The sequence below is a fragment of the Pomacea canaliculata genome, linkage group LG3 (genome assembly GCF_003073045.1).
Source record: "Pomacea canaliculata isolate SZHN2017 linkage group LG3, ASM307304v1, whole genome shotgun sequence".
Classification (NCBI taxonomy): Eukaryota; Metazoa; Mollusca; class Gastropoda; order Architaenioglossa; family Ampullariidae; genus Pomacea; species Pomacea canaliculata.
In genome coordinates, this window is record NC_037592.1 from 20,554,895 (window position 1) to 20,579,874 (window position 24,980).

The window sequence follows — 24,980 nt, forward strand, 5'->3', positions numbered from 1 at the left end:
CCCCTCGGCGTACCACGAGCGAGTCGAACCCCCCTTGTATACAAGAGCCCTATTCAACCTCCAGAGTTCGCACGAACCTGACACGGGGGTCAGGCGAGTAATTTTCGTAATGAACACAAACAGCGATAAGGTGTGCACCCAGAACACCGACGACAACAAACTGTGTGGAGCTGGTGTGCTGTGCTCCTGTCTCACTCCTTCCTTCAGATTGCAGCTGTCTCGAGACTCTTTGCTCGCAGCTGTCTCGAGACTCTTTGCTCACAGCTGTCTTCATCAGTTATGTGAACAGTTATTTTCTCGGTCAGCCAACAGCTGTACATACCAGTAATATCAACAGTCACTTCCGTCCGGAAGTTTACAGCTGCCTTAGTCGGTCATGTTTATCAGTCTAGTTTACAGCTGTCAGCATGTTTACAGTTATTTCCACTCGGAAGTTTACAGCTGTATCAGCCAGCCACGCTGCAGCTGCTGCTTCTGTGGTCGGAGCATCAGAGAGGAGGAGGAGGAGGCGAGGAAACTGTCGGCTTGTTTGAAGTAAAGTGCGATGAAACAACCTGGTCGGCCTTCTGATGGCTGCTTCTGTCCCGTGCGCCCAAGTCGGCAGGCCGGAAATGATAACAGTTAGGTGGGAAAGGATGGGCAAAGGTGTCGATGAATTTGCTATTGATAAACGATGGGAACAAACAAAACAAAGCAAAGCGAAAATTTGATTAGTTAGGCAAGTTGAAGAGGGTCTGGGTGCTAGTCTGGTATGTATTCCAGTCGTCGCACTAGTAAATAAATAATTTACTGACATGATAACTCTCCCTATCATCTATTTGTACATATTTAGCTGCCGTCTTTTACTCCGATTCCTGATTACTTGTGGATTGTAAGACTTTTTGAAAGTAAAAAATTTGTTGAGTCTGTCTGCAAGCTGTTGCTTTCTCTGTACTCGGCACTTCCGGTCTGTCCCTGTTGACATCACACAACATCGCGTCGTCCAGCAACATGGCCTCCACCCGTGTACCCCACAGAATCACCCGAGTCTCGGTGTTGGGGGGCTAACCTGAAGCTGACACGGGGACTAAGCTGCGTGCCAGATAGTAAATGTTTCTCTCTCGCTTATCGCCGCTACCTGTCGTAAACCTGTCTCCCCCGCGTCAGCAGCCACTTGCGGCGTCTTTGAAGTTGACAGACAAAAGGCAGGAAGGTGGTTTGGTGGCAGTTGAGAAAACTCCTGGAACTCCTCTGTGCAGTCCGCAGTCAATAAATAGTTCTGACCATCCACAGACACTCGCGACTGTCTGTATCTTCAGTGCGGGAAAAACTTGAAATGTCGAGTAGTCGTGTTATTTTACTTACTTTATCTTTATAATGTATTCAGAAATGGGTCAAACGAACATCTTCTTGTCATGCGACTTTAGACAAAGTCACGTGGGAGAGGTGCATGGGTGACGTGTAAGTGACGTACGTGTCGTATTTATCTACTGTGGGTGTAGTAATATGATGGATCTCTAGTTTGACCTATAACTTACTGGAACACAAGCTTTGTTTGGCTGAAAACTACCGTCACACACTTCAAAACTTGTAAATCATAGGTCCTCTACATAAATTAGCAATATTATTTTGAAAATGTCTCTTCGTAAAAGGACATTATCGGCTTACTATAACTGTTCTCCTGCCTATTGCTACTTGTATGATGCAAATTTTATCGTCGAAATACTGTTACACATGGAATTAGGAAGATATCAGTTATTTAATATTTCTAGTATTATACTATTTATTTTTCTGAATTCACCAGATCAAACAGAACTCAATAAATGTTGTGTTTTAGGTAGATATATCTACGAAGTAACAGTCACCTTAACCCACCAACATGCATTCCACACATTCGCAGATAAATCTTCTCGAGAAGTTGGACAGACACAGCGGCTACCCACCCTCGCCACAAGAATCGTTTGCTAATGAGTGTCGTCAGCAGCGATAATCAAGTCTGCATAAAATCAACAGTCCAATCTTTTCTCTTCGTTCACCTCAATGTCCCCCACTCTCCAAGGCACCCTTAGAGCTTCGTTCCTGGTCAGCCAGACCTTCTTGGACCGCTTGACTGTCAGAAGAGGTTGCTGCTGACCACTAGGATGGCGACCGTCTTCTGTACCAATTCGGTGGTCAAGCGCTCCGTGTAGGAGATTGGAAGCAGTCTTCTTAAAGTTGGTCACGAATGGTTTTTGTCTATCAGCAATCAGTCGACCTTTTGCATCTGTAGAGCAGGACGGGAGCGATGAAGGACTGGTACAATCGGTGCTTGGTAGCAAAACCTGATGATGTCGCTCAACACGTACCCTTTGGTGAACCTAGTCAAGTCCTTGTGATGAATGTTAGACCAGTATAGGCCAAGGGACTAAATTAAGCTAAGGGTAAATATCGGCTTCTTCTTCCGCTCCTTTTAACAATTGACAAAATCAAATACTTTTTGTGCTTGCAGGATCTATATGCAACAACAATGATAGTCTACAACAAGGTAGACATATTAACTTGCAGGCACAACTGTTTTCTCACCCAAGTTAAGTAGGGAACAGGTAGACTGGATGTTTGAGAACAGAGCTAAATGTAGGGGACAGGTAGGCTGGATGTTGAAGAACAGAGCTAAAGCATGCTGCAATAGATGCCTGCGGCTAAATAAATAAACCACAACTGTTTGTGGCCGTTCGCGTTTCCAATGAATCGATAGTTTGCCGTGCGACTCAAAGCGCGCTCTAAGATAAGAGGGTCATAAACATGTCATGCAAACGGCCCTGACCTTTTGTGATTTTGACACAAATGGTTTTCCATTTTTTCGACATCAAACTTTCCAGGTGGTTTTCACTTAACGGTGTTGCGACCAATCCACCTGTTAGTGGAGATTAACTCCGCTCTGACAAGTTAAAGTCTCCTGTGGATCAGATTATCTACTCTCGGTGTGGGCTTACCTGTTCTAGGGGCAGTTTCCTACACAGGTAGAGTGTTGGAATACTATCTTTAATTATTTTAGACAACTTGCTAAAACTAAGTCCTGTAAAATCTCGTCCTACACGCGAATAACGTGTGACGTCACAGCCGTTGGCGTCCACATCGTATCTCAGGAAGCATACTGTGACCAGAAGGTAGAGATCATCGGGTTCATCAAATGATCTTCAGTTATCGTGCTTTAGTAGCGAAGACGAAACTATTGTCTAGCCTTGAAAGTATTAAACCTTACATGAGGAATAAGAAGGTTCAAACCCTTAACACAATGTGCTGAGGCAGCAGACGATGAAGAACGACTTTACACACTTTGCTTAATACATGGTAAGCATCGTTTGTCAAATTTTGAATAGTTACTGTAAAAAATTACCAATGGGACTGATTTGCACGTCTACATGGCTATAGTTACTTATACGGTTGTTGGTGTAAATAACACTAAGACAAAGAGAGACTTTCGCCCACAAATACATTTCTGTTTAAAAAGCAGAAATGAGCTGAGCATTTCCACAGACTGGAAAACATTGACCGAAATCTAGGACAGGGGAAAAAACCCTCTATGAAAACGTGGAATAATACTTTTACCCCTGAAAATATACTGAAGCTTTTATTACATGACAATCACCTATTTTATTCAGAACTGCGCTCAGTGATAAGACGTAGAATCTATTTCTCCCTTAAATTTTCTAAGGATTTGTGTGTGTGGTGTGGGGTGTGTATGTGGACCGTTCAGCCAACCATTTTCTATCAACAACCTCCTCCTATCCTTTTCTAAAGATACAGTTACAAAGCCTTCTGAAGATATAGTTACCAGCCTTTGCCAAGGAATACATTCATGCCTCCTACAGAGATGTGAGACTTTCATAAGCTAATCGCAAGTGCGTACAAAAAGCAATAACTGCTTATAACAGGCAGTAACTGTAGAAATAAGTAGCCCCGAGTAAACAGACAGACAGAAACAGAATAATAAACCAGGACGACCTATTTGCTTTTGTAAGAACTGCAGTTATCAAAGACAAGGAAACTGTCTTTTACGGCTGCCAATCAAAGCCTCGCTTTGATCTTCAAAGTAAGCTAACCCTACAGCCGCTCTACAGCCCTTCGTCACTCCCTCAGTTCTCCTCTCCTCCCTCCATCTCCTATACTCCTCCTTCCATCTCTTACAAAAACAGTTTCCGTTTCTTCCGTTTCTTTCTACATCAGATCGATATGACGTCATATCAAGAAACGTTAAACACGTGCAGCTGGTGACGTCAGTAGGTGGTGATATTAAAAACAAAGGAGGATGTGTGAAAATAAAAGCAATAAAGGGCGGTGTATATGTGTAAAATATGTAGGGTATATTGTATCTGGTGTCATGTACATATACATAATGTTTGCGTGCGAAAATGTCAAGAGGTGAGCGTTACGTCCCTTGCTGAGGCTTGTCGGAAAGACGTTGCTGGATTTTTAAAAATTCAAGGTTGAAAGAGTTGTGTGCTGAGGTAATACACTTGTGAATAAATTATTGTCAACAGACATTTATTAACTCTTAGTGAAATGTATCAGAGACCTGACATCTAGCAAACATAAGTTGTTTCGAAACTGGAGAAGCTGGAATACAATGTACGGGTATTCCGTGTACCCGATTCTGACCTAGATAATTACGAAGCACGTGCTTCTGCGGTCATCGCACTCTTGACCTCATGTCACGTCATTCATACCCACAGGGTGGGTAAGCATGTGATTTGCACACAGAAACCTACAGTCTGTGCACCGCGGATTGCAGTCCTTGGTGTACACAGGTGGAGGCATCAGCCATGTAGGACCGAGCACCTCAACCAACTCAGCAGTACAGATGTAGATGATGACACCATCAATGGCGTGGACAGTTTGTCATCTACCACCATCTCACTTTCCTCTAAACTACCTTTCGTGCCCTTATTTCTGGAACCTCGCGCATCCCCAGACTAACAATGACTAGAGAAAGAAGCTTCAACCGATGCCAGACTAAAGGTCAGGTTCAGGTATGGAGTAAGGGCAGAGAATCACTGCGGGGAGACTACTCGTCACAAGTGTAAGCATGAGGGATGGTCGGTATGATCACAATGAGCTCAAACGTGATGCACGAGTGATTGCAAACAGCACAGGGTCCACCCAGGGTGTATGGATGACATGTGTCAAGGGAGAGTTTCTACAGAGACTGAGCTTAGTGTTGGGTTTGTTGGGGAGGCAAAATGTGATTAGATGTATGTGTTTGCTTTCATCCTAGTATTTTAAAGTTTATGTAACTGAGAGCAGTCTAGTTTTTTTTTTACTTACATAGCAGATCAAGGAAAGAGCATAATAGACTGCTGTATTGCCTCACAGGATAACAAACCTGTTTATTGATGATAAAGTCCTTCCACATTGTGCAAGAATTTAAAACTCACATGCAAAAAACACAAATAATTACTAAGGAAGCAGAAGTAATTAACAAGAAGTTTGTATGGGATGAGAAAAATGTTGCTAAGTTTCAAAGTAATATGATATCTGAATCACTCAGAGTGCCTTCACAGAGGCATGTAGAGCAGTTCCAACTAATATTGACTGAGTTCTTATAGAATTCATTGAAGCATTAAAGAAAGCTTCAGATTGCATAACTAAGAATATTAGTGTTAGCACAACAAAAGGAAGAGCACACCTTGTTGAATAGTTTGATGAAGTGTATAAACTAAAGAAAATGATGGTAAGAAAAACTGAGATTGTATAAGAAAAAGAAAATAGAGGAAAAGGATAGTTTATTGTAAAGAACGAAACTCCTTCAAGCTTATTAAAAATGAAGGAGCAGACCTTTATTGAACAAAAACTGAAATTTCTAGAGAATGCTGCCAGCAGTCCCAAGGTCTTTGGGGAAGAAGCAATAAAGAAATTCAGGAGGAGGCAATTTATTATGGTTGAAGTAGAGAAGGAAAAGTGGATGCTACTTTCAGTGGGTTTTGGTTATGTCTGGCTGTTTCACCAAAAGGCTTTTAGCTTTTTACTATTCCATCAGAGCCAGAGGACTAAATCCTGATATCTTCAACCTTCACGATGACCAAAGCTACCAGAAACACGAAAGGTGTAGACAAGGATGCTCTCCATGACCTAAAAGAAAGAATGAATGGAAGGATTAAAGAGAGAAAGCGAGAACTTGTAAACCACACGCACCCAGGCGAGATGACTGAGATATTCTGAACGAAAGGGACGTCGAAGCTCATAGCTGTTACATCACAAAGCTGAAAAGGCTAACTGATACCCAAAGAAGATCAGGTCCAGCATCTCAGTAGTCTTAGAAGACAGTGGAGAGGTCATGACATCTATCACGGACATGGTGAACGATGCCAGCAAGTCCTCCCAGTACACCACAGCCACCCCACTCACACGGACGCAAGAACGTCTCTGGCGGGGTGGCCTGTACCCCTGTCACCGCCCTCCCGCCCACACACTGAGAAAAAAAAAGTCTAAGTGTCTGAGTGCAACGTCTGACCTATCAAACATCAAGAGAGCGAGACGGCGAGTTGAAGCTGTCTGTGGTGTACGTGGTTCTGTCTCCTGCGGGCTGTGACATTGGCTTGTCTGAGTCCTCGCTCTCGGCCTTTGAAGGCGATGCGAGCAATTTCAGGGGGTTTAGCAAAAAGCGCTTAGTCCTTTGACCAGGGCCTGTAGGTGACAGAACAACTTGTTTCTTTGACCCCGGCACGCCAGTTTGGTCACTGCCTGCCGCAATCAGGTCACGACTGAGTCAGGCGTTCAGCCTCGTCTTCTTTCTTTCCTTTCCTCTGTCATCGTTTCTCCCGCAATAGTCTCTCTCTCTCCATCTCTCTCTCTCTCGATGTGTGTGTTTCTGTCTCATCGTCTTAGCCTCAAATACGGGTGAGGGGATGTTTTAAAACTTCAATATATCGCAACTAAAGATCCTTTACATTGTGTCATTTTTATGAGTAAAGGACAATCTTACACATGTTTTTTTTCTGGAATATTTTATTTTCTGTTTTCTTTGCTGTTGCTTGATACTAAACCCTTTCCCCACCTCCTGTGTAGAAATTTGGGGGCTCGACTTCCAGACTCTTTAGTTCAACATAATCACTATTCCTGCTTCATCTCCAGAGTCGGGAATGACTTGGGTTCCCATCATCATGGCGATCGTCGTTCCGCCGTCAGTGTGCGACAGACTGCTTTCCGGCAGCAGCTCTCTCCTCCATAAGCACCCGGATGTGGGCCGGCAAGTAGCCTGTCCGATCCTCCCTGGACCTCCTGTCTCCTTACTTCCGGTCAGTACATCAGTCCAGTCTGACGAATGCTTGGACAGCCAGTAAAGATGAATAATTCAAATCCTTTCTGCCCCCAAACAAACATCTGTGCACCCGAGAGGAAGCGCACTACACCAGCATCCACAGCGTGACGAGAGTTCAGTTACCACTGCTTCAATTCCTAGCTGCAGGTAGATGCGTGCGCATGCATGATGTGAGGCTGGAAGGGACACTTCCGGTGAGACAAAACTGATGTATGGCAGAAATAGCTGCTTCGTTCATGTGTTCGTGTGTTTTACTGTTCTTTCCTTTACTCCATCACAATCGATGTCATGTGACACACAGCAGTTGCACCCGCCATCCGACAAACAGTAGAAACTGAAAGGTTTCTCTAAAAACTCATAAAGACATTGAAGAAAAATTTAGAAAGCTAAGAAAGTTGGTACTCTACATTGACACTTACCATCATCACGGTCCTCGTCAGACAGTTTGTCCTCGTCTATTTCATCGTCGTCCTCGTCGTCACTGCGGAGTAGGCCTGCTTGCCTGGCCGTCTCCTTCATATGTCCGTTCACTTGCAGGTTGAGCGGCTTGTCTGGAAACGAGGCAGGAAAATTTGAATCCTCACATAGTATTCGACAATGTTCACCGTTCGAGAAAGAAATGACACAGCGGGTAATATTACTGTCTTGTTCTTTGACTAAAATGATATTATGGTCTTCGTGCCATTGTCTGATTGGAGGGTGTGAGGCTGCCTCGCCACTCAATCTACCTAACCACAGTAGCAAAGATCTTAAATTGCCGTATGTCCAATAATTTCATCAATAACACATTCAAGTGAAAAATGTCTTGTCAACCCCAGCGACTGAGGGAAAAACCTTTCAAACTCTAAAAGAGTCCGATGCTTGAGTTTCTAGAGACTGGCGCTCTGACAGAACAGAGCAAGAACACTCCAGACGAAACAGTTCCTTGTGTGTGTGGTGGTGTATGTGTGCGTGTGTGTTGAGGGGGGGGAGAGATTTGGAGATACAAATGAGCCAAGCCTCGTCATCGTGTGACACTGATGGTCACTCGATGGTCTGGCTTGGCCATGCTGCTTACTGGGGTCCATGTCCGAGTGCCGTCCTGTCAGGTGCGGGTCCATCAACGGGGGGGCTCCATAAATGGCCCCCAGACTAGCCAGACGCTCCTCTCGCTGCCTGCACATAAAACAGAAGGTCACTGGTCAGATCTGTATAAATATACACTCGAAACATTGGTTGTACAGGCTGTGACGACTTGTTTATGTACAAGAGGGTTCATAATCGCACACAATACACAATACATGCACGTGTCTTCCTAGTGGTACCTCCACTTGCCTCTACCTGTAGGTTAGTTCTGCTTTTTGAGAGCTAGACATCACTTAAACACACCCCTGCCACTGTCTTTCATGCACGAAATCTTTAACTAAAATTAAATTGTATTTTATAGGTCGGTCACACTTATTAGCCTCTGTAAACTGTCTTTATGTAAGGTAAAACAAACGATGGTCCTAGCTGACTAAAAGAAAGCAAGTCACAAAATGTCAGAAAAGGTTAAAGGAACCGAGAAGGAAATCTTTGAAATTAGACAATTAGCAGCATCTGTAGCAGTTATAATGTTCTCCTTCTTTCACTGGCATCTGTGGTAAACAATCGCCACCAAGTCATCAGTCGCGTCTGTCATCGCCCGGCGCTCATTGTGGTCGTTGCTGACACCAAGAGTAGAAGTAGTCGCTAATGCCGCTGGCGGCAAATACAACGTGGGAGCTAGTCGCCACCATAGCCTAGCATCGAGACAAAAAATGAGCTGCCTGACTCAAGAGGAGATCATCCGCAAATAAGCAAACAACGACCGACGCCAATGGAAAGGGGTCAGACGAGAAAGGAATGGAAGACTGAGGTCAGAGGTCAGATGCAGACAAATATGAGTGCACGGAAACTGATGAGACAAATGGGGCGACGGCAGCTCTAAGGACCTTAACTCTATTGGAGACGCATTTACCACTTGACAAATGTGAAAATGGAGAGGATTTGCGCGAAAGAGTCAGCCTGGGGACAAATTATGGCCGGCGAATACTGTGAGCGTAATGAACTCATAATAAGCGCAGGCAGGCAGACAGGTTTGTCCTCGTGGCCAGTGGGTGGTAGGTGTGTACTTAGTACACCGCATGAGCAGATCGCTCCACACTTAGTATCTCGATAAGAGCGGAAGACGATGATTGGTGAGCAAAGGCCTCAAGACTGTAAAGCTTCGCAAGAAAAAAGAACCTCAGTACTTTTATACTGAATATACATCAGACGGAAAGTTAAATGCCAATTTACAGCAAGTTCCAGGTTCAATACTTAGTGTACTGAAGGTTCAGTGTGCTTGCTCTTTGTCGTCGCCGAGATGGAAGTAGTGAATAGCAGTAAGTATTTCTTCTGTCTCGTTGCCATTTTTCGTCCTCCGCCCTCTGAGACCTGGAAAATGTAGCGGCCATCTATAGGGCCCCGCCATTTGTCAAGCTGATGCGAAAATCAAACAACGTGGAGCGATCTCTACGTAACTTGGTCACACTCCACTCTCGGCATTAACAAAGGGCGATGGTCCTCCGGAAACGACCCCCTTCGATGTCACGCATGCGCACAAGCTTTTTAACTGTCTCGCCAAACTCGTCGTGGACTGTTATCCTGCCTCCAGGGGACGAGGCTGAGCAGGAAAGGAAACGTCTTCCATTCTCCCCAAGGACACTTCGACAGCCATTTAAACCCGATTCTATTTGTGACACTCACAAATTGCCCATTTCCACCGCTTAGTGCTCGGCGGCGGATGAATTTACTGGGGAAAGTAGAGCTCTTGGTGGTGTCTGGTATGCTCCATACAATGGTCCAATAGAGTTCCAAGAGATAAATGCAAGCAGAAAGTGCTAAGATGACATCTATGTCTGTTGTCTACACTCAACTTTTTGAAGAAGGGAGACAAGTAAATACCACAAATGAGTCTTAGAGTAAAAATTAATATAAAAATGTTAACTATTTTAATGAAAATATATTAAATGGAAGATAATACATTTTTTCGACTTAAATAATTTACAGTAAAAGCACACACACACTATTTTTTTCCAATGTGTCGATGCTGGAACTGAGTGCCCGTAGGGACCAGGCGATAAGAAAGCTTTATGGAGTCATGACTCCGCCACCTGTCGGAGATTGTGCCATTAAATACATCCACTGAATAAACAGGGGCTGGTTCACTGGGATTACAGGGGCCAGGCTGCAGCTCTTTGTTTTTATGTCATGGGACAAGTGTTCACACCCGACAACTTTTCCGCCCTGGAAAGTTTCCGTTCCTCAAACTAATGCCGTCTGTAGCTCCGTCTACACCCGGGGTGTATCATGTAGTCAGGCGCATTCCTGTCTGTGTGCATGTTGAAGAAGAAGAAAGGGATCAGGAAGAAAACGACCAGGAAGGGAGGAATGGTCTAAGATGTAAATATTCTACGCTGCGAACAGGTTCTTGAGGTAATTAGTGCCAGCAGTAACTCAGATGATGAAACCAAACTGTGCCCCCGCGGGTCAGGCGGAGTGCGGGAGTGGAGGTGAAGACAGTACCCGGTGTAAGCAGACTAAACACAAAATCCCCGCCGGTGCGAGGTACCCCGAACCACCCCGCCTGGTGTCAACATCATCCGGGCTTTGCCGTACTCCATGTCACTCGGTTAGCCTCCTATTCCTCATTCCACCCCATCCCACCCCGATACCCTGATACCCAGCTCACACATACACACACAGTTCAGAGAACTCCTACTGTACCTCCATGTTTACAGATGGAAGATAAACGGGGCTTTGCGCACAGATTTTCGGAGAAGAAATGCGCCCACACACAAACAGGAGTTATGTCACTTGTAGGATGCCGTTGTGGAATGGAAAACAATCGTGACACGTTGTGACTACCTCGTGACCTAATCACCTCATCAGTCGAAGAAACGCAGGGTGTGATCGACAGGAACTTTGTAGGGTCAGTGTCAGTTTGCATGGGGACGATTGAATGATTTTTTTTTCTTTATTTGATAAATAAAAAGTAATTGTTTGTTGACAGACTCTAGCTTCGCAGACTATCTCTAAAGTTCTGGTAAGAAGGAGAATGCAAAAATTAGTCTTTTGCATTGCTCTGTTTGACTCCGAACCGGATGCCTTCAGAACTCTGCCCATGTCCACACTACGTCCTGGTCGTGTACACCGTCTGCTGCAAGGCATCAGGAGTTAGGGTTGGTTGGTTGGTTTATTTAGTAAGAAAGTGCTTCCACCTTAAATGTGATTTCCACTTTGGAGGAAGAGGGAGGGAGAGAAAACCGGAGGAGTACAGGGAGAAAATCCCCGACGCCCAGTTTTGCGGAGGGGTGTCACATACAGAGTGTCCCAAGACGAGATCTGAACCTTGAGTTCATCCCTGCAGTAGTGACAAGCGAAGTACTTTAAAATTAGACTACCGGCACCCCGGGTGGAGTTTAGGAAGGGCTATAGATAGGCTATTTACTACGCAAGCTTTTTAGTGTGGTAATGGACGTTTATAGAAGATTCCGGAAAAGGTGTACCTGTACAGCAAGCTGTCTCACAAAAAAAATTACAAATTTTATTTTTAAAGACAAAGAGAATTTTAAAAAACTCAAGATTGTGGGAGAAAAAAGGAAATCAGTCACTTCATCATTTGCCAGTTATGTGTGAAAAGCATCTGCCAACGAGTCAAACGCAAAGCTCCGCGAATTGGAGGTCGCTGAGTCACGGCGCTGCTGAAGCTGGAAATCACCCAGAAAGACAACCGTCTTCCACTGCAAGTGCCAGGAACAGACGAGTCGGGTAACCTGCCTCCCTCTGGTCACGTGATGTTTGCACCAGAGAGCAGGGCAGTTCAGTGCGTGCTTGTAAGTAGCACAGGCGGCGAAAAAATTCTCTCTTCCACACCAGGGGTGTTTGGCAAATTACTTTTCCACTTCTCCGCCAATTTCTTGTTTTGATGGCGATATTGGAAACATGTGTGAGCAGGGCGCTTGGATAAAAAGCTGGGACAGGGAGACAACGCGCCAAGAGGCTGGAGAAGCTACGACGCCATGTTTCTTGCTGTCAAGCAACCTCCCCTTCTCTCCTCCACTCTCCCTCAGTCATTAGGGTCACAACCTCAGAAAGAGAGAGAGAGATGGGGTGGAAGCGAGAGAAAGAGAGAGAGAGCATTGGTGTGATTTTTGCTAACTGCACCAGGAAGGGGAGTGAACACTCGGGGTTGCCATCGACCTCTTGGCAAGCGGGTGCCGCCATCCCGAGTCACGGCCTTGGTGTAAGCAGCGCGCCGCGTGCAACTCAGGCTTTGCCTATATAGGTAGTTCTGTAAATATTGTGTATATAAATGTAGGTAGTTCTTACATAAATTATTATCTATCTGGAATATCGCCTTTTGTTGAAATATCTTTTAATCACGTAGCCATTGTTACATATTATCATCAGCATAACATTATACTGTATGAGACATGATTTTGTCATCTGCAAAATAAGGAGGAGCTATCAAAATATAACTCCGCAAAGATCCCGTTAACACATGCTTTAGTCCATTTGCAAAACAAAGCGTCTGCCCTGTCGTGAGTTTCTCGTGGTTTGTGAGCAAAGACCGTTAGTAAAGACTGGCACCAGTTTGCCACGAAGTTGCCTACTTGACTATAGTTTGGACGATTCGAAAAAAGCTAAATGCTAATAATGTAAGTGCATATATTTTGTGATGATAATAATGACGACTGATCTTAAAATGTCGTGTTTGACCAGAACAACGATGGAGAGGACAGTCCAGGGAATTACTGAGGAGACGTATAGCAATGTGGTTAGAGCGCTGGTGTCCGAACTGAGAGGCGCGCCGGTTCGATACCCGTGTCCGTGCAGCAAACTTCCCTCAGCCGATCAGCTGGCGGGATGGGTACCTGAGTTCATAGAGGGTTGGGGAAGGTAAAGCAGTGAGAGACAGGAGATGAGCATCGCCTCACGCCTCACACCTAATTCCCCAGCGACCTGAAAAGCGACTACCAGTGAAACACAAGCACAAGTATACTCGGAAACACGCTGTCCCTCAAATGGACGCGAGTCTACCCGCAGTTACAAACCTCCCCACAAGTACTCATCCCTAAAGAAATATTAAAAGTATGTAGATTGGTTGACATTGTGTTATACTCATGGACGAAATAGCTGACATGACCCTCTCTGTTCACTCTAGTCTTCGTGTCTCAAGATTGTCCCAAGAACATAGGATCATGGCCTTACCTTGATAATAGGTCCTGCTCAGATGTTCTGTCTTTAGCTGTCGAATTCTCTGCCCGCATAGCCAAGTGCGAAGCCATTGCCATGGAAACGGGTGGTGACATCATGGGATGACCGAGAGGCAAGAAAGGCAGCGGTCCTAGAGCGTACGGATGATGTGGAAAGCCATTTAATACTGCTTTATGTTCCCCTGAAAAATAAAAACACAAGATGCTTGTCGAACACACAAATATTCCACCCAGCTCCCCGAACAACCCAGGTCTTGACTGTTGCCCAAACCGCAATAAAATTAATTGTTCTCTGGAAAAAAAAACAAAAACTGAAAGATCATGGGTGTTCCTATAAAATAAGAGAACCATTATTCGTGTAGTAAAATTAATATAAAATAAAGATTTATTTCTGAAATTGTTGTTTTTCTTCTAATTTTTTATTTCAGGAGATTTATTCTCATGGAAATGAAAAAATGACCTTTTAATATTCTTCTGCACTTTGTGTATAATCGGCATCTTCCGAGCTATGGGTCAGCCATAATATTCTAGTTATGTGCTGAGATGTCTTTTCATCCAGACTCACTAATAGCAGGATTTCAGGTAAACACTATTTATAATCACATAAACTGTATGCACGCGTAATGACACACACACACAACAAACAAACACACACAAGCTCTGACGCGCGCTCCACCATCATGACAATCAAGAGGATGTGCTCTTAGTTATCAACTTCAACTGTCGCAATTCCACAGACAGACAGAAAAGATGGCCAAGGCATCTGCCAGACAGACACACACAACATCAGGGTGGTGTCTGGCCCCCAGCCACGCCCACGCCCACCTCGTCCGTCACCCTTGGCTTCTGGACGCCGCGTCTGTCCGCGATGACCAGTGCACGGGCCGAGTCATTCAACGGACAACAAACGGGGGAGGAATAGCAATCAGCTCATCACTTCCTCCTGACATCCATCCCCGTGATGTATGGTCCACACTTTCTTTCCAACTGACCCATAGCTGGACGGAGAGGGGACGGGGAAGGGGTGGAGGTGATAAGTGATTTCCAGTTCTGTGCGTGTGCGCATGCCTCGAGACCTCGCTGTGTCCTCGTGACCATCAGCAGCGTCTTCTGTCGTTGTCGCAGCAAACTGCCCTCGGTCCCTGCGCCATCTCAGAGGAAGTGAAGGAAGCAACAAAGAACCCATCACACGTATAGACGGACAACCAGCACATACAGAAAAACCTGAAACGTGCTGGAAAACATGAATTCCGGCCTCCTACCTCCTCGCAAAAAGTTACTGGTGTGGGAAACGATAAGAGGCATTCATAAGCATTAAACTGTTTTAGATATTTAAATATTTATTAGTTTGCTGCGGTACGCTGTCTCGGCGAGGGGTCAGAGGTCACGCTCAGCTGCAGGCCACAGAGAGAAGTGCTTAGTATGTGTAAGTAAGTTAGTAAGTGGATGCCAGAGATTAAACAAATTCTGTCTACAATATGCTTATATTCGAATCTTCTTTGTGGATGTGTACAAATTGTTTAATTTCACTGTAGTTGTCTAAAGATTTATAATGTATAATTTATATTGATTGCACAAATTATAATGTTCACTGTGGATGAGAACAACTTTGTAATGTTCTCTGTGATGCCTACATATTGTAAAATTTTCTTTGATAACTCCTCCTCCTCCTTCCTCCTCTCCTCCCTAAACCACTGCGCCGTCCTCGTCTTTTTAGTTTCTCTGCGTTAGCAATATTTATCCTACTCGTTTACCTTAAGCCAGCCCATCAATCTATCCCCTCCCATCTCCTCTGTCATCTATCTCCAAATTCGCTGGCCTGGCCAGGTAAGGTGAAATGTAGTCCTGTGTCCCCTCCAACAACTGCGTGAGTAATTACAGTGGCTGGCGCGTGTCTGTGACTAATACGGCGCTGGATGGCCGGCCGGCCACTTGGAACTGTCGGCGAGACAGCACTGCATGAGATTACCTGGCTACAGCGCCACCATCGGCTCGGGAACCAGAGAGCGGACAGGAGGCAACTCGAGATGGTTTTCAAAGAAGAACTGGGGGAGACGAGAGGCTGGAGGAGCGGCCAGAAACAAGACATTGATCTGAAACAGAAACGCGGTTTCCGGTGATTGGCTGCGGAGGAGAGGTGAGCCAACAAAGGCATCGGAACAAGAAATGTGTGCGCCATTACCACCTTCCTGTCAAAGCCCCGCCATCTTGTCTTGTCTTGGGGTGGAGGGTTGGCGGGTGGTGAGCGGGTGGGTAGTCTTTACCTTAGAAGTCACGTGTAACCGATCCCGTTGTTTTTCTTTTGCGCAATATATATATACATCACACCACTTTAGTAACAGACAAAGGTAACCCGAGTGGCATCGTCCTTATCTGCTGTCTTGTGGAGATTCACATACAAATGCATCTTCATGCACCGCACGTGTCATAACAACTGAGTGGACTCAGCTGTGTGATGGATTCTTGTTTTGTTCCTAAGATTTTGTCTGCTTCTTGTGTTTGTCAATTTTCATTAAGTGGCAGTGCTTTTTATATCTGGATGGAGACTAAAATTGAAACACACAAATACTCAGACTCATTTGAGGACGATAATAATAATAATAATAATAACAACAACAACAACAACTCTGTCCAATGTGTGTGATACAATGACATGAATGCTGACATTGGTCACTGGGATTCTCGTGCTGTTGCCAGCCTTGACTTCCGGTCTTTGCTCCACTGGCCGAGGACGATCCCCCTACAGGCGGGTGGACCTTGTGCATCTCATCCAGTGCAAGGATCTGAGGTCTGGTTTTGCTTGCACATGATTCCAAAAATGCTCATTAGGATCTTACTTGCGTGTTGTGGAGACCATTAGAGTCGGGGGAGGATCGCTGGGCGGGTTTCCTGCAGAATGTCTGTGCTATCTGTGATTCTTTCCTCCGGTAATTCGGGCTTTGAAGTTTCAGGCAGTTTATTTTTAGGCGCCTGTAGTTGGCTGTGAAATGGATATCATTTATCCACTAAATTTTCTCCACTTGGAATAGGAGTTTCCTCTGATGTCTGGCTGTACAGAGACAGTCTGTGCACGTGGTCTTGGTGCCAAGGTTCTGTACTTGTCTAACATGGCTTTGCTGTTGATGGACCTTGAGTAGTATTCTAGGACAGGTTTCAGACTTTCAGTATCGACGGTCTTCAGAATAAAGAGGATTTTTCCTATCCTGTTCCTGACAACTGACCACTGTGAAAAATCACACCTTGAGGAGAGGCACAGGAGAGTCTACCAGGTGTGACTGTGGAATGGAGACCTGAGGCTGGCTTCGACTCCAGACATAGCCCGATCCACTGATTTTGAATTCTCGATTATTTTAGAGTTCACCAAAGTGGCAGTTTAAAAACTATTATTACTTCCTTTCAGCACTCGTGAAAATATTACTGAAAACAAATTTTTTTTCTCGAAAACTCCAAAAAAAAAGGGAGTCTCAAGAGTTGCTTTAAACCATTGTGTTTTTTCTGCACTTTATGTTCACATTAACTGAAACGGAATTAACACAAAGTATGACAGACTGTCTACAATCGATCTCACAAAACTGATCTTCAAATTCGTCTGCACACAGGATATATGTACACGTGCACACGTATACACGAACACGCGCACACTAGCAATTTGCTGATGCAACTCAAATTCATTCTCTCACACACACACGAACACACAAGCTATATAGTGTAGATGTTGAAATACATAAAATTATCTATGCAGACCTTTGTGTAGTAAGGCAAAGAAGCCTAGCTGTCTGACTACTATGTCCTTTGCGAAGAGAAGTCTGTTGAGGTGTAAGATGTCATCAAGTTCTAGTCTCTAAGCTCAGTGCAAACAGTTGTCACTAATTTTCTGTTTCTTTTGGGTATCTGTGCCCGACACCCGATAAAACTTGCATGCGAGCAGGTGACAGCAGACAAGGGGGAGGGAGCAGTGCTCACACCTGACCTCTCATGTCCTCCCACACGGCGCAGGGTCTTAATCCCTTGGTTAAACCAGCCTCGTCTCCAACTCGCAGATGAATGACTGTCTTCAGAGATGAAGTACTGTCGTCATCAGACTGTCTCGGACCGAGGATTACCTTCTGGTCAAGATGTCGGCAAACAATTGAGGTTGTATAAACACACACAAAAGAGAGAGAGAGAGAGAATTCAATCCAAAGCCTTCAGACATAGACTTGGACAATGACAGACTATTGAAGTTGGACTGACAATCCAACTAACAGCTATTTACAGACTGAACTGGTACAACTACGATCTATCTAATGGCTATTTAAAAAGTTAAACTGACTCGGACAATGGCCATCTGTATGCAGTTCACCGATGAGAAGCATACTTTCTGAAAAACTGAACTTCCTCGCCTTTCGTTTCAAGATTGGACGATTGTCCAAAGACGACAGACAAAATGGCGAGCCTTCTATGGCAGCATCCGGCCGTGTGGGTTGCCGCTTCTCTGTGGCCGGGGATGTGGTGTGTGAGCAAGTTCAGACCAGCTAGCAGCCACCCCGATATCAATTAGCTGGCACAGCCGTAATTGAAAACCGCAGTCACGGCTTGCGTACGGGCTTGTCGCTCCTATTCTCCGAGATATCAAAAGTGGTCTGTGAAATTGATCGCAAATAAGAGTGCCCTACCCAGCAACACACGGTGATCGTTGAGCGTTTAAAGGATTTCCACTAGACAAGGGAAAGGTTTTGTTGTCTCAAACAGGAACGGCTTAAAAGATGATGCTTGCGATCTCCAGCGGCCTTTCTTCGGTCATCTTTGGGTTTCAACTGAGCCCAGTGGCGCTGGCTTGCCTATTGGCATTTGCAGGCAATTCTGAGATAATCATCATCCGCTTTGCGCCTCTCAAACCGGAATTCAACCTCTTTAAGGCCAGAGTAAAGAAGTCTGTGAAATACAAGTGATTATTTGAGAGCGTCACGTGATGCATTACAGCCATCCAGCCGTCCAGCCGTCCTTCTGGTGTCTTGCTCTCCTCGGCATCAGCCACTGAAGGAGGCGGACAACTTGCGACTGCTTTCTGTGCGTTTGAAAACACTTCCGCTGGTTTTGCAGACAATCGCGACCGATGTTTTTCAGCTCCATTAGAGAGTTCTTACTTGTGTGCAAATATTTGACTTGACAATGATGAAGGGAAAATAAGAAAGATGTGGTGCTTGGAGCTCTGTCTCTTAGCTAAACCGGATGTGCCGCGAGGCAAGTAGGCGGACTCCGCCGAGCAAAAAGTGTTTTAAACTCCAGCGCCACAGACATTTGTGGAAGATGAAGAGGGTGATTGCGAGAATGGAGCTGAGAGGTTTTAGGACATTGTCAACACAGGTGAGCCACTCGTCCATGCACACCAGTCCTCTGCTCACCTGTAATGAGCCACAACAGTCATAACAATGCAAAAATGGGTTCATCAAAGCCGAAAATGCTGTTAGTGTTGATGATGAGGGTGACCACATTAAAACTGGGGACATAGCGACTCACCAATTGTTTGTGTGAGGTGAGGCGCATTCTCAAGATATCTCCTCTTGCTAGACTTTAATCGCTTCCACTTGAAGATAAGAGTTGATACAATGTCTGAATTTAGAGCTAAGAGATCATGAATGCCTGTTTTAGTTTCCTTGCTCTTGATATTATTTTGTCTTGTTAATTGTTATGACCTTATTACTTGTTAAGACCTGTTATAGGTTATGACTTTATGAGAATCGACTCAGTGCTTAACAAAAATCTGGGTTATACTTCTGTCAATGAATCACAAAATCCTCTTGGGATAAAAGGAAATGATACGTTATTTTATTATAATGAAAATGCATTGTTGCACGGAATCACAATGTTGAACAAAAAATCAAAGATATTTATAAGCATTTATTTATTTTATAAATAGCAGTTTCAAATGTAGCAAAGTGGCATTGAATATAAAACTTTAAATCTTTCCCTGACAAACTACTCTGCTTCTTATGGCACATTACATCCCAATATCAAAAAACAAGTTATTCTGTTATATTAAAGCACATTACTCTCCAGTATCAAATGAGAAATTATTCTATTATAGCACATTACTCTCCGCAATGAAAAGGCAAACTACACACTAACAGCTAGGACAGAAAGAAAGGCCGGTGTGGTCTATAAAGGACAAGCAAACTGCTTTACTGCCTTATAAACGGTTTGAAAACGAGAAAAGTCACATGATACTGTCTGCTGAGATGCAATGAGAAGAAAGTTGAATAGCAGAATAAAAAAGGTCTGGATCCGAATATATGTGTGTGAGAGAGAGACAAGAATCACCTGAACACTGTCTCCTCCCCATCCCCATATCCCCCCCGTGATGGTGTGACAGGCGATGTCGGGAGGCTGGAGGCAGGAGCCCCTGTCCTTGTTGGTACCCACTCATTAGACCAGCTTCAAGAGCTCGCTGCTCCATTCGCTTTTCCACTCCAGCGCCGGGCTGATCCGATAAACCGCCGGACCGTTACAATGGCCGCGCCGCTCTCAGCGCCACGATGTTTGCACAGTCTCCTCAAGTCGTTGCCAGTGAAACTGCTCGGCACTAACCGTAATTCTGACTGCTGCTGACAAATTCAGCATCACAGGCTGCTGGACCAGTGCCGACATCTTGTGGCAAGTCACAGCTGATTGTAACACCGAAACCTGCTTTAATGTCAAGAAGTTGCAGATGACTGCGATGCTTGAACACACTTTAAATGTGAGCGGTTCAAAACCCATCGTGGTGATAAAACAGCTTGAAATGTGAACAGTTTACTCGCACGGGGTTGAGAACAGTTGAAAAAGGTAGATGAGAAGAGACACTAGTTGAAACTCGATACAAGCTGATTTAGAATGTTGTTTTTGAAATCAGAAACAGGGTGGGTGGTTGGGTTAGGGTGGTTGATTGTGTTTTATACAGAGTCATGCCAGGCACTGAGGTAATCTCGTGCTATAAACAGTCAGAGAGAAGTGACATGTGCCGAAGGTGAGCTCTGAACCCCAGGTCAACGGTCTGAGCGCAAAATGCAGAATCAAATTGTAGTAATGTAGACATATAAACAGCAGTCACGTGGTATAGAGTAGACACAAGTAACACACAACGATACAACATTTACTTGAGAGATCATGATGTGTATGATCAACTAATCCACAACCAAAATGACAAACAAAAGATTGTCATGACACTAAACAGATTGTTATGCCAGATGGGGACAAGCACTAGTGTCACAGGCAGCCCCTGTGATGTCAGTGGACAAATGAGACAAGACAGTTGAGACACGGGATGTGACGGGACTGTGAAGACAGCCAAGTGTTCAATCTCCTCTCACGGCAGGTCTCGGCACGTAGAGACACGTGATCGAAAGGCGCAAATGTAAGATGAGATTGTTGATTTAAAAGATCCAACGAAACAGAAGCAGACGATCTGGTGCTTGTGTGCATGCTCGGCGCGTGGACTGCATCCATCAGTGTCATGGGCTGTGCGTCTGCGTGTTGTGAGTAGCGAGCAGCGCATGATGAATGGTGGGTATTGCTGCGCCCTCTCGCGGCATCTTAAGCAAACTGATTTCACTTCTCGTGGCCGTCTCTCTAAATAATCGCCACTCTTATTCCAGATTGTCTACCTAACAGACGGAGAGAGAGAGAGGCTCGCTGTGCTACAAGCATCAGCAACCGGGAGTCGTGCACGTGCATGCGCAAGAGAAACCGGAAGTGCTTTTATGGATTTCTTTGCCCCGTCTTGACGAATGAGTAGCGATCCGTCTCTGCGCGAGGATGACGGCCAGATATTGTATATTCCACAGCTGCCTGCGTGTCGTCAGCACCCAGCTTCGATTTCAAATCCTTCACGCCAGGTATTCTGGCGGCGGCGAGAGTGACAAAGAAAGAAATTACAGGTGAGCGACTACAGGCCGCGACCTCCGCACCTCTCCTTCATTTCAGCTTCCGCTTTTCCTGTTTAGTGTTCTGGAACTTTCACATCTGCAGTTGTTTCGCTTTTGAATTCATGGCATGGCGATCGTTTGCAATCATCGACGCGGCGATTGAACCAGGCTGTACATAAGATGCGATTTGCGATAACGACGACAACGTGGTGATGATATCGTGATGTGATGTAACGGTGTAGCTAATAACTGTGAGGGCAACGAAGCCCGATGTCTTCCCCAACAACATCACTTCGCGAAGTCACGTGACGTTGCGTCTGCAGCGTCCTCGTGTCGTCATGTCCTCGATGTCGGTTGACTGTAGATGCTCCTTGACGCGACTGGCTTGATGAGAAGCCAAATATATAAAGATATGTAACCTGTGGACTGCTTGCAGATAAATGTTCCATGTTCATTCCGGAACGAGGCCAACTGTCGACTGCGCGTCCACTTCCACTATCAGCAGGAGGAGGAAGAAGACGACGAGAGGTTAACAGCTCAAGCGTTATGGTCTGTTGACGGAGGTACAAGTTTTATGGTCTGTTATGCTTTCGGTTTATTGCTTAACGCCGTATGGAAAAGAGGTCGGACAAATTTTTGCCCACAATATAAAATAAAATACAGACGAAACTCGGCAACAAACTACAAGTACACTGTTGTTATTACGATGTTAAGTGCGGTTGTGGATATCGGTTGTCAAACTGACTCATCGAGACCTGATAGCTTTCAACTTAGCGAAAGGAAAAAGATTCGGACACACGACAAATCAAAAACGGTTTGGCAAACAAGGCTACACAAAGAATAGAAGGTTTGTAGACGTGTAGGGGTCCATGTAATCCTATAGTAAGTCACTAACATTTTCCAAGACCCAATTCGGTGCATATTTGTCCTCAATGTGGGTATTCAGTTTATCTTTTACTTTAATTGTATTCACAAACAAGAGAGTGATTAGAAGAAGTTGAATACTGACCGCACAATTCTGGGGAGAAAATCGTTGTAAGATAAATAAAATCCATTTAATAAGCATTTAATTAGGTTGTGGATTTCAATATGTTCTTCGTATGTTTACAGGTTTACTGGTGAATCACGCTGATGGAAATACGACAAGCTAGAAATTTGTAACTGTTTTAAAAAAGGAAGTAACAGTTTAAAAAAAAAAAAGCCAACTCGGCCTTCAATCACTAGTCGTCTAACCCACAGACGACCGACAGAAGGACCGCCTTCTCACGCGCGGGAGAGACACGACGCGCATGCGCTGGATTAATCTATTCACTCGTCTTTTCTATCTGTCCTTTATGCTACAACTACAGTTGTTGTTGTTGTTTTGTTGCTTTGTCGGGGGGAGGGGGGAATCTGAGTTGTGCTGCGTACAAAGACTGACAAAGATAAAATTATTCCCGTGCATTAGAATGGGTTTGAGATGAATTCCATTTTTAATGCATTCCTTTCCGGTCTTTAACTCCAGTACAAAAGCTCAAGGATAAAATAATCTATACACTGTCGGAGCGTCTAATCTTCACGAGATGACGAGTGATGGTGGTGTGGAGGTGGTGGTAGAGGTGGTGGGTGGGAGTAACAGTGTTTTACGCCGAGACAGCAACTGGAGCTACACACAAAACACTGGCCCTATAAGCAGGTGTCATGTGCAATGAATAACGTGCTCACCGTGCAACCACCGGGCCGCCCAACGAGCGGTAAAGCAAAAAAACTACGTGTAAAGCAACTTGTCTAACTTTAGTGAGTTTTCCACTCTGCACCTCTGTACAAAGTTTCCAGGAAGATGTTACTAAAGAAGAAACGCAGAATACTGTCACAAAATAAGAGAGAGGGGTTACAAAAATAATTTTTACCTACTCTGTCCTTCATATTTCTTTCCCTCCCTTGTCTGTGATAAAAACAAACAAACAAACAAACAAATAAACTATAAGTATACTCCAGCAACTGAGTAGTTTTCGGCGTCAGGGTCGCAATACGCAGCTGGTCTCGAGTAACAATAATTCTCCGATTTGTAGACAATAAATTCCAGAACACATTAAAGGACTGGACCAATAAATACATACGTTAAGGACTTATAAAAAATTAAAATGTGCCTTTTCCTGAAACAGGTGTATTCAAAATGTCATCCAAAATTCGGTAAACGCTGAGGAATAGATAAAATGATAAATACATTCTAGCAGCCTTAATCTGAACGAAGAAGTGGAGCTAGTGAAATGGCCACAGACTGTCGTAAACACTCTCTTGGGGAACTACTATCGTGCATTGAGCTCTACCCAAGCATTAGAAAAAAAACTGCACTGCACTAGAATTGTAACTGGCTAGCAAATGTCCTGATGCTGCTTCACTCTGTATTTTGCCCTCTTGTCACCATCCTGGGCTTTCTAGAACTTTAGTAAGCTGTAGACTCATATCTTTAATATGTTGCCTCAGTGACTGTCATGGATCTAGTCAGAGTGCTAGGACTGGGCGCGTGTGTAGATGAAAGCGTGCGAATGATGGACGTTCTCTAAATGGAACGTGAAAAATGACGTAGAGTGACGTCAAAAGAAATAGTGAGGTAAGAGAGAGGATCGTTGAGAAGGGATATGGAAGCAGAAGGACGTGAGAGGACATTTTTTTTGGAAGAAGAAGGAGGTTAAAAGAGCGGATAGAAGACGGAGTGAGTTAGAAGAGAGCCTTTGCCAAGACAATGTGCCTCGCGAGTGAGTAAAAGATTGAGTGTGATAGTCAAAGAAGAAACCAGCGTGTTAGTGACTGTATTTTTTTAGTCGGGATTTCTTCTTTTGAGTTTTTGTTTAGTAAACAAGGGCAGACTCGATCGAACAGGCGAATCTTTTTTTTCTGAGTGAAAGAACGCGCAATTGTCCGACCCGCTGGTGAGTTTGAGAGAGCGAGAAACTATAGGCACCGGCGGCGTCGTGACAGTGACATGTAGGTCAAAGTATATGTTTGTGTTTTTGTCAGCTAGCTTCATCCCTGTCTTACTTGCACTTCGACCTCCTGATGTCAGATGGACCTTTCCAACGTTTCTTTGACTTCCTGCCTCCCACGACACAAACAAAGACGTTTTATGACATTCAAAAAAGAACTGTACCTAACAGAGATTCTTTCTTTTCATAAGCCACTCAGCCAGACAGACGAGCAAAACAACAACAACAACAACAACAACAACAACAACAAACACTTCAAACTATCACAGTGTGTGTACCGTAGAGGCGCGGGTCGAACTGAAAGTCGGCGCTGTCCATCCGGGTCTTCTTGAGCTTCTCGATGGTCTCGGGGCTGGCGTGGATGGACGGGCTGCGCTTGGGTGGACGGCCTGGTCGTGCACTGCAATGTCAAAGTTGAGATTAGAATTACTTTCCTACATTCTTCTGCAGCGGGAATGACAGCTAAGAGTGAATAAGGAGAGCAAGGGGAAGGTAGAGATACGTGGAAAGTTTCACATCGCAATATCCTCATCCCCATGCCATTGTTTTCGTTGTTATACACCATTTTGCTTACAAACTAATCAGATTTTGCGCT

At 44.6% G+C, this 24,980-nt stretch overlaps 1 protein-coding gene across 2 annotated transcripts in view; it reads right to left on the reverse strand.

The window, feature by feature from the left end:
* Positions 1–24,980, reverse strand: part of LOC112559099 (dachshund homolog 1-like) — a 90,899-nt gene that overhangs the window by 23,603 nt on the left and 42,316 nt on the right. For both annotated transcript variants that reach the window (XM_025230024.1, XM_025230026.1), the window contains exons 2-5: positions 24,664–24,785; positions 13,532–13,718; positions 8,334–8,431; positions 7,696–7,827 (exon numbers count right to left, since the gene is read on the reverse strand). In XM_025230024.1, coding sequence (XP_025085809.1) covers positions 7,696–7,827; positions 8,334–8,431; positions 13,532–13,718; positions 24,664–24,785 — 539 coding nt within the window. The remainder of the gene's footprint in view (positions 1–7,695; positions 7,828–8,333; positions 8,432–13,531; positions 13,719–24,663; positions 24,786–24,980) is intronic.